General features: G+C 64.3%; 1 protein-coding gene across 1 annotated transcript in view; it reads left to right on the top strand.

Annotated features, from left to right (window-relative positions):
• Window positions 1-8080: 8080 nt before the first annotated feature.
• Window positions 8081-10233, top strand: part of PLEC (plectin) — a gene marked incomplete at its 5' end in the record, with an annotated part of 35318 nt that continues 33165 nt past the window's right edge. The window contains one exon of the mRNA XM_079722173.1: window positions 8081-8618. Within this exon, the coding sequence (XP_079578299.1) occupies window positions 8081-8618 (538 nt within the window). The remainder of the gene's footprint in view (window positions 8619-10233) is intronic.

The raw sequence follows: 10233 nt of genomic DNA, 5'->3' as shown, positions 1-10233 counted from the left end.
TAGATCCCGTGTGCTGCAACTAAGACCCGGTGCAGCCAAGTAAATAAATAAATAAATGTTTTTAAAAAACAGAAGTACTATGGGGGGGGGATTCCAGAAAGTTCCAAAAAGCGAAACTTGAATTTGCTGTGGGTGCTCAAAGACAGCTATTTACATTTACACTGTATTTTTTAAAATAAATTTATTTATTTATTTTTGGCTGCGTTGTGTCTTTGTTGCTACGCGGGCTTTCTCTAGTTGCGGTGAGAGGGCGCTATTCTTCGTTGTGGTGCACAGGTTTCTCATTGCGGTGGCTTCTCGTTGCGGAGCACGGGCTCTAGGTGCGTGGGCTTCAGTAGTTGTGGCATGCAGGCTCAGTAGTTGTGGCGCATGGGCTTAGTTGCTCCGTGGCATGTGGGATCTCCCCGGACCAGGGCTTGAACCCGTGTCCCCTGCATTGGCAGGTGGATTCACTGCACCACCGGGGAAGTCCCTGCACTGTGTTTACAACTATTTACATAGCATTTGCACTGTATTAGGTTATACGCAAATACTACTCCAGTTTTTTTTTTTTTTGCGGTACGCGGGCCTCACACTGTGTGGCCTCTCCCGTTGCGGAGCACAGGCTCCGGATGCGCAGGCTCAGCGGCCATGGCTCACGAGCCCAGCCGCTCCGTGGCATGTGGGATCTTCCCGGACCGGGGCTCGAACCCGTGTCCCCTGCATCGGCAGGCGGACTCTCAACCACTGCGCCACCAGGGAAGCCCTACTCCAGTTTTTATAAGGGACTTGAGCATCCGAGGATTTTGGTGTTGGCTGGGGTCCTGGAATCAATCCCCCTCAGATACTGAGGGTGCCTGGACCTCCTTTCCCAGTTTACTGGGTCACTTTGTAAAAATCAGAAATATTGGTGAGTTTTTATCAAATGAGTTATCAGCAGTTTTGAGATCAATATACAGGTTTTCTCCTTCCATCTATTAATGAAGTAAACCTCTATTAATAGCGTTCCTGGGAAGTACCTCATCCTTGAACTGCAAGCATCCACTGCTTGGTTTCCCTGCGTGGACGCCTCTGACCAGGCCTGGGGTGCAGGGGTGCTGAGACAGGCGTCCCTGTGTGAGAGCACTGTCCCCACTGTCCCTGCTGGAGGAAACCGCAGAGGGGTCTGTGCAGCAGGACGACACAGGACAGGACAGGATCGGGAGCCTCTCTGTAGCCCTGAGATGGAGCAGGTGTGGCAGCGGGGCTGTGGCCGCTGAGTGCCTGGAGGTGGAAGGCAGCGAGGAGGCCAGGGCTGTCTCCAAGGGGAGGAGGGTGGCGGTGGAGACAGTGGGAAGAGGACAGGTTTGAGAGATATGTGGGGGGGCAGAATGATGGGACCTCCTGATGGATGGAACATGGGGGTGGGACCCAGCATCCCTGCCCGAGGTCTCTGGCGGACACCTGGTAACGGTGCAGTTTTTGAACTGGGCTACAGGGAGAGAGAGCTGGATGGGGCCCAAATGGAGACCCTCTATGCCTCCTGGGCCATCACCAGGACCCCTGGGGCCCTGGTGGCACCCACCGCAGTGCTGTGGACCTGGCCTCGCGGGGTGGAGCCGCACAGGGTGGCTGGTCTAGCTGAGCTCCCGCCTTCATCACCCAGTGGCTGCCCACGTGGAGGAGCATTCTCCTCCTGCCCAGCCTGGTAGCTTCCCCAGGTCAGGGCCAATGCCAGGTGATGGCTGTGGGGTGAGGCCTGGTGGTGCAGGTGAGATGGCCCCCTGTTCCCACTGCAGGGAACAGGCACAGTCTGTAGCAGGGTCTCACTGGGTGATTATGGGGGACCCTGTGTGGAAGGTGTCTGCCGGCAGGGCCGACAGCTGTCACATGTCACCCCTGCACAGGATCACCTGCCCACCGGTCACTAGTGAGCCCCGGTAGGGCAGGCTGCCCAGGGCTGGACACAGGCGTGAAGCTGGGGAGCCCTGGTGAGGAACGCGGACTGGAAGGCAGACCGGGCCTTGGGAGCAGTGGGGTGGTCTGAATGGCAGGGGGTGTGGCCTGGGGCCACACCTGCCAGGGTCTCAGGAGGCTTGTGAGGAGGGGGTGCTTTGTCCCAGATAGAGGGGTTGGGAAGGAGGGGGCCTGGCTGTGGCGTAGGGCCTCAGCTTGGGTTGCAGGAACCGCAGGGGTGTAAGCTGCCTCCTGGAATTTGCAGTAAAGCTTCAAGAGCATTCGGCCTTGCGCATGATGCGAGTCCCTGGTGCAGGCAACCTGACAGGACCCCGGCTGGGCGTGGGGAAGCCGTGCCGGGTCAGACAGCCTGCTTTCTTGAGGACCCTGGGACTAGATCTCCTGGGCAGCGAGACCGCGAAAGCTGAGGACTGTTGGGAGGGCCAGGGCCGTTGCATCTCACCCACCAGAGCCACGCTTCCCCCATCTCTTGCCCCCAGGCCCTTGCCCGCCGCAGTCCGAGGGGCCTCCCTGGCCCAGGGGAACCCCGCCTACAGCTCTGTGTCCAGGCGCCCTCCACGCAGACGTTCTCTGGGGTTGGCCAGACGCCTCTTCTCTTGACCTGGGGCCTTCGTCTGTGCGTCCGCCTCCTTTGCTGGCTCGCTGCAGCCTATCTTTCCACAGCCCCACCTTCGCTGCCCCTTCCTCTGGGAAGAAACCAAGGAATGGGCTCAGTGTGTCCCGTGGACTCTATCCAGGGGCCGTGGCCACAGCCCGCTTCCCAGGCCACACCACGTGGCTGCCGTTTGGGGCGGACTGGGCAGGGGCGGGCCGCAGGCCTCTGCACTGGGCCTTCTGGCTGCCACCCCTTCTCTGCGAGCCCTTGTTTGCAAGTGGCTGTAGGTGACTGCAGTAGCCACTCTAGGGTGGGCAGCGTGACTTGAGGGGGCAGTTAAGGGCCTGGGACATGCCTTCTCTGTCCCCATGGTTCTGAACAGTTAGGAAAAGCCACCTAATTGCGCCTGATCCTTGTGTTACCCCATTACTTGCTTTCTGCCCTCATCTTTTCAGTAGCTTAAAATTATAACCTTATAAAATTCAATTGTACGCAGTTTTTTTGTTTTTTTGGCCATGCCGTGTGGCTTGTAGGATCTTGGTTCCCCAACCAGGGATTGAACCCTGGCCCACAGCAGTGAAAGCACTGAGTCCTAATCCCTGGACTGCCAGGGAACTCTCAATTACATGCAGTTTTAAAACTAGAACCAGCACTAATTTTGTGTGTGGGTGAGTTTTCCTACAGTTTTTAGTTCTTTTTAAGTATCTATCAGTTTCATTTGAGATTTAGTTAGGAAGTACTCTTCAGTTACAGTTTGGATTTAGGTTCATCTGGACGTGGCTAATAAAAAAGTAATAGGAATTTAGGTGTAAGGAATCACAAAATCCTCTATTAATTTCTCATATTCCTGTTTACCCCAGGTCTGCTGCTGTTTTTTCCTGAGACCTGCCTGTGCCCCGGACTGGCTGAGTCCTGAGGGGGCAGGGATGGGGTGGTGGGGGACCCTAGAACGTCAGGCCTTGAGCCAGTCCAGGGCCACACCCGCTTCTTCTCTCATCAGCCGGTACCTGCGGGCACCGCCGGCTTCGCAGCTCTGCCATCGTCACGCGCTCCCCTCAGTCCTGACCCGACGCACGGTGGGCCTGCCCGCAGGAAGAGTGGTCGCCTGAAGGCAGTGGCCTGGCTGGGCAAGGTGTGGGCCCCAAGGGGCCAGGAGGGGCCTTGGGGTGAGGATGGAGGAAGAATCTGGATGTGGGCCTGGCAGGAGACTGAGGCTGTGTCTGTCCCCCACAGCCCAGCACAGAGGACCAGGGTGGGGCAGGAGGGCCCAATCCTGCGGCTTACATTGAAGCCGCACGCGCGTGTGTGCCCACGCCCGAGGTGTGGGCAAGGCTTGCGCGTTTGTTTACAGCTTCCTGCGGCACCGTGAGGGGGGCAGAGCTGACCCCACCCCTGCAGTGCCAGCGCTGTCATTCTCCCCAGGGGGCAGGCAGTGCCAGTCAGTGTCCAGGAGGCTGACCCTGTCAGCAACAGGGTGGTGGTGCAAGGAGACTGCTGAGCCGGACAGTTGGTGGCAGGTGGACACACTGGAAGGTGGAGCCACCAGGACCTGTGGGGCTGACCCGTAGGGGTGAGGACCCTAGGATGTTGGCCTGAGCTGCTGGGTGGTAGATGGTGGTACATCCGCAGAGCTGGGAAGACAGGAACTTCCCAAGACAAGCTTTGTGGGTCTTTGCTGAGTTGGAGAGGCAGAGGCTGAATGTGTCACCTTGGGAGTCAGAGTGTCACAGGACCGGGTGAGGTGACCCAGAGGCGCACGTGGGTGGAGGAGGGCCCCCAGCTGAGGGGAGAAGGCAGAGGGTGTGGAAGGGGGGGGGAAGTGAATGGTGGTGATGAAGGAGCCTCCAGCCTCTGCCCCGGTAGGATCTACCTTCTCTCCTCACCCAGGGTGCGGGCTGGGGAGGTCGCCAGGAGGTCCAGACCGGTGGGTGTCTCCTGCAGGGAGTGAGTGGCCATGACTTCGAGGCCAGGAAAGCCACGTGCAGGAGCGGCTAGGAGGGCACTCTGAGGGTGGCCAGCAGCGGAGGACCGGGGACTGGGGGGTGGCGTGGGCCGTCCAAGCACGCCTGGATCCAGCCTGATGGCCTGGCAGTCCGGCTGGAGTTACCTGGGTCAGGTGACCGGGAGCATGGGTCTGGAAGGGTGGGGGCGGTGTAGACGGGAGCAAGCTCCGGCTGGCCTTGCACTGCGCATTGATTAGTTGAGGCTCCGCCCCGGCTGGCAAGCCCCGCCCCGCGCCTCCCGGCTCCTCCCCCAGGCTGCGGCTCTGGCCTGGGCAGTGCAGTGCGGGGCTGGACTCTGCGTGGCGGCCCGCGCCGCCCTCAGCCCCGGCGGAGACATGGACCCCTCGAGAGCCATCCAGCATGAGATCAGCTCCCTCAAAGGTGCGGGCCGGGAATGGGGGCCGAGCCGGGGGGTGGGGAGTGTGGACCAGGCAGTGACCTCTGGCTGGGTGCAGCCCCCACAGGGCAGCGGTCGGGGTCTGCCGCCTTGGGGGCAGCTTTGTGGGTGGGGAGCCGGAGCCGCAGGAGACCCCATGTCCGTGTCCTGCCGGGCCTCCACCTGGTGCGAGGTCCGCCTGGAGCTGGCGGGGGTGACTCCAGCCGCAGCCCCGCAGCCCTGCAGCCCTGCAACCTTGCAGCGAGTGTCGGGGGGGCGGGGCGGGCTACTGCGGCGGCGGGGGCGGGGCGGAGGTGGGAGCCGGCCTCCGCCACCTCTCGGATCCGCACTTTCTCTCCTCCCGAACTCTGCCGAATCCCCGCCCCGCTTGTCGGCCTGCCCCCCAGCGTCGAAGGGGACAGGAGGGCCTCGGGGATCGATCACTGGAGGGGGAGGCGCCAGGCGGGCTGGCCCTGGGCAAGTCCACACTGCGGTTCTTTGTTCCGGAATAAGGGGGGGGGGTGCTGGGGGCTGCCCAAGGACCCCGACTGGTTGCCCTGGAGATCCGGAGGGGCCTGGAGTGGGGTGGAGGGGGCCGCCCTGTCTGTCCGCCCCGGTCCTTCCTGTGCTGAATCAGCAACTGCGGCTGCGGTTCCCGCAGCGTGGGGGCAGGGCAGAAAGGGGTGTTCTCCCAGCCCTGGGACCTGGGGGGCGCGGGGGTGGGGGGATGGGGTAGAGGGAGGCTTGCCGAGGCCGGCACCGCGGGCCAGACCGGGGACGTCTCGTTCCAGGCTCCTGCCTGCTCCTCCCCTCAACCCCCGAGGGCGGGGCTGGTGGGAGGGAGGGGGATTCCCCTTCGTGCCCCGCCCCCTCCTTTCTTCAGCGTCCCAAACTGCTGCCCTCTCCTGCGGGGATGGCGTGGGTTGTGACGGGGCTGAGGGGCTCGGCCAAAGACCCGTGCAAGTCTGTGTGGGAGGAGGAGAGACCTTAGGTCTGGGGGCCTTGGGTGTGGCTTGGAATCATTTTGGGAGGGGGGCATGCTGTGGGGTCGGTTTGGTAGGAGGCTTGGGGGTTGGGGAATTAGGTCGATTAGGTCGGGGAATCAAACCAGGGAAATGTGCGGTGGACGTATGGGGTGGTTAGGAGGGAGAGGAGGTCAGAGTGGGGCTGTGGGTTGGGCAGGGGAGTGCACGGGAGATGGGGTGGGGCAGGGGGAGCGCAGGAGGTCCGGGGGAGGGCTGAGGGTCAGGCCAGGAGTGGGTCTTCCGTGGGCACAGGGCCGGGCCGGGCCACTGGCCTGAGTGCTGGCCTGAAACCACAGCTGGTGTTGGTTCCCGAAGCCACAGCCCTGGTGCCCGGCAGGGTCCGCAGGCGCCAATAGGCTGAGGGGGCGTGGCTGTTGCCCACTCCAGCGCCTGCTGGGCGTCCTCCCCGAGCCGGCGCCCCGCCCTCCCCGGCCGGTGTCCCGCGGGGCTGGCCCCCTTCCCGCCGGCGGAGGGAGAGCGGCGCCGCAGAGCTGGCGGGCCGGGCTGTGGGAACAGTTGGCTGTGCCTGCAGTTTCCTCTGCCACAACTCGTGTGTGCGCGCGCGCGCGCGCGCGCGTGTGTGTGTGTGTGTGTGTGTGTGTGTGTGTGTGTGTGTCCGGCTCTGCGCTGCCATGGCAACGGCCTCATAAACCCGCCCCACGCGCCGCCTGTTGGCTGCCTGCCCGCCCGAGCCTCCCACCTCGGGATCCCCCCCTTCCGCCCTATTTATAAACAGTACCCGAGTTAGCAGTGCTGGGAATGGGTGTGTCCGCTTGGGGGAGGGGAGAAAGCGTGGGTCCAGGTGTGAGTGGTGTAGCGCCCAGTGGGAGAGCGGGGCATTGGGTGGAATGGGGAGGCGCGGGATGTCCGTGGCTGGAGCCTCAGCTCTGAGGGCCTAGGGGTGACCGCTGGGCGTGGCCGGGCCAAGCTGCAGGGTGTTCGCGTGGAGCACACAGCCCCTTCCTGCCCCCCGCTGCTGGTCCCCCTTGCACTGGGGCCCCCGACCCTCTTCTGGCCTGGTGCTACTCTCCCCTCATCTGTCCAGCTGGCTCAAAGGAGGCACTCAGGCTGCCCAGGGTGGGGTGTCTCCTGGCGGCAGGGGCTCTGGGCCGCGGGTGGCTTTGGGTCCCTGTGGCAGCTGAGAGCTTCTGGCCTCCAACAGCTGGCCTGGGGCCGTGGTGGATGGAGGCCACTCAGAGCCCCTACCCTGTGCACTGCGCACAGTGCTTGGACTCTCAGCCGACTCCCTGTTCCTGGCCCACCCTTGATCTGGCCTGGCACGGCGAGTGTTAAAGAGGGTGGCCGCTGTCTGGGTCTGACATTTGGAGCTGGGGGCTCTGTCCCTTTGCCTGCTTGATGGACAGCAGCCAGTGGTGCCTGCAGCCTGTCCATGTGCAGCAGCAGCTGCCCCTGCCATTCCCCTCAGACCTCTGCCCCCCCAAGACCGCAGCTCTTCCCTCAGCCCTTGAGTCAGTCCCCCCAAGACCTCAGCTCTCCTCCCTTAGACCTAGAGGACGCCCTGCCCAGACGGCCCAGCCCTCATCTTCAGGCCCTTGTGAATCCCTGAGGCTCTGAGACCACAACCCTGAGTTGGGTCCTGGGCCTGAGGACCCTCCTGCCCTCTCGGCTCCCGCTTCCCTTCTGCCAGCCTTTTAGATTCTGGGTCCACAGCCACTCCCGTCCACCCTCCCCCTAACCTTAGGAACCCTGAAGGAAGTGTTTAGAAACTGATGTAATTTCTGACGTGGAGCCGCGGGCCTGGGAGGGGAGGGGGCCTGCCTTGGGGATGGCCGCTGCTGCGAGGTGCCCCCCACTCGCGAGGGGCCCTGTTAGCTGAGGGTGGGAGGGGCCGCCCTTGCTGCTGAGTCAGAGGGGGCCGGCCTGGGCGTCCTGAAGGGCGGGCAGGCGGGAGGCTCGCGCAAGCGGTGGGCAGGCCGCAGTGCCGGCAGGAATCGCACGGAGCCAGAGAGCCAGGCGCCGCGAGCCACAAGCCCGGAGCCCGCGCCCTCGAGCTCAGCGCCACGGCCTGCCTGCCCCTCGGGCCCCGGTTGCACCTTGTGCCGAGGGCGTCTCCTGGACCTCCTCCCTGTGCCCCGCCCGCCGCCCTCGACTCGCCAGCGCCCTCGGCTCACCGGCTCCGGCAGCCATGGTGGCCGGCATGCTCATGCCGCTGGACCAGCTGCGGACCATTTACGAGGTGCTCTTCCGCGAGGGTGTGATGGTGGCCAAGAAGGACCGGCGGCCCCGCAGCCTGCATCCCCACGTGCCCGGTGTCACCAACCTGCAGGTCACGCGCGCTATGGCCTCCCTGCGGGCGCGGGGCCTGGTGCGGGAGACCTTCGCCTGGCGCCACTTTTACTGGTACCTCACCAACGAGGGCATTGCCCACCTGCGCCAGTACCTGCACCTGCCGCCGGAGATCGTGCCCGCCTCTTTGCAGCGGGTGCGCCGCCCTGTCGCCATGGTGATGCCTGCCCGCCGCACCCCCCACGTGCAGGCCGTGCAGGGTCCCCTGGGCTGCCCGCCCAAGCGGGGGCCGCTGCCAGCCGAGGACCCTACCCGTGAGGAGCGGTGGGTCTACCGTCGGAAGGAGCCTGAGGAGGGGGCACCTGAGCCCCCTGTGGTGCCCGCCGCCACCCCAGGGACCCTGGCGAGGCCTGGCCCGGAGCCTGCCCCAGCCGCAGGTAGCTGTGTCCTGGCCCCAGGGTGGGGGATGGGAGGGGGTGCTGGGGCCTGGGCCTGGTGGGCTGGGGTGGGCAGCCAGTGTGCAAAAGCTTTGCTCCCGCCAGCAGGTGGCGCTGTTTCTGCCTGCGCGCTCTGGTCAGTGGACCCACAGAACTCCTCCTGGCTTGAGGACCTTGGGGTGGGTAGGCCAAGGAGGGGCCGGTGGGTTACTGCCAGCCCATCCCCAGGCACACCCCGGAGCTAGGGGTGGGGCTTGTGGTTCTTGGACTGGCAGGACCAGCTGTTAACACAGCCCTGGCCGGCACCCTCGGCCCTCTCCCCAGCGTTGCCCTTGTCCTGTGCCCTGCTCGCCCCCACCCCACCCCCGCGACTTGTCCACCCTGAGGCCCTCTCTGCAGGAGGTGGGGGCATGCAGAGGAGGTGCTGGGATGGGACAGCGGTGTAGCTTCTCTCCAACAGTGTGGGTGACTACCTGACCTTTCTGAGCCTTGAGTTTGTCCAGTTGGGGTGACACCTGACCCCATGGTTGTGTGGCACAGATGTGATACTGCGACTGGCTGCTTGGTCGGCTTGGGGTTGGTGATGGCCTAGCGGGCAGCCCTGGGTTGGGGCGAGAAGAGCAGACCCTAGGTAGGAACATCTGCCGCTGGGCCTGAGGCCGAGGCATGGCGGGTGCCGGGCCCAGCCTGGGGTCCAGGCAGATCCTTCCCAGCTGGAGCCAGGTCTCAGAGGATGGAACAGGTCCTCTTGTCCCAGAGGTGGCCTCAAGCCCTTGCTGTGTCCCTGCTCTGTGGCATCCCTCCGTCCCTAAGCACCTGTGCTGCAGGACCCAGGTGGGCAGAGGGTCCCGTGCAGCTCGAGGCTTACACATGCGCTTCTGGAACCCGTTGGCCTTGGCGTTGAGGTGGGGCAGCCCGCACCCGCTTCCGTCTGTGCGTCTCACTGCCTGGGGAGGAACTTGGTTTCTGAGGGGGGGGCGGGGGGCCTGGGGCGAGGCTAGCAGGGTGGGTAGGAGTTTGCCAGGTAAAGGAACGTGGTCTGGGGACCCAGGTGCAGGCCCAGGTGCTGAGCGGAAGCGCCGGCCCTGGCCTGGTCTGGGTTGGACCCGCGAACTCGGGCCTAGGTGTGGGAGCCCATCTGGGAGGATCAGTGAGGCTGTGGGCAGAGGGGCAGCCTCGGGCTCACCACACGGCCTCTCCAGCTCCTGTCAACGGGGCGACAGTGACACCCACAAAGAGTCAGTAGTGCTTCGCTGGGCACTTGGTCAGCTGCGACCAAGCACCCGGTGGCCGGCTCTCGGCCTGGGCCTTCTCGCCCAACCTTCGCCTCGCTGCTGCCCCTACCCTGCTCACTGGCTGGTGGACAAGCCTCCTCCCCCTTCTTGGGTCAGGGGTGTGGTGAGTGCAAGCCTCTCCCTCCCCTTCGCTCCTTCGTTCCTTGTCTGTGGCCTCGGTGGGCTGGGCAGGGTGGCTGGGCGGGCAGTTGGCCGTGGGCCAGGAGGGGGGACTGGGTGTGGCTGCAGTGGGCAGAGCGGGGGTGGGGGGTGGGGGGACCCCCCAGCCCTGACGGAGGTGACTCAGTCTTCCCTTCCCAGCCGCAGTCGCCGGTGGCAGC

Source organism: Hyperoodon ampullatus (assembly GCF_949752795.1).
Source record: "Hyperoodon ampullatus genome assembly, chromosome: 17".
In the NCBI taxonomy this organism is placed as follows: domain Eukaryota; kingdom Metazoa; phylum Chordata; class Mammalia; order Artiodactyla; family Ziphiidae; genus Hyperoodon; species Hyperoodon ampullatus.
This window is presented reverse-complemented; position numbering and strand designations above follow the sequence as displayed.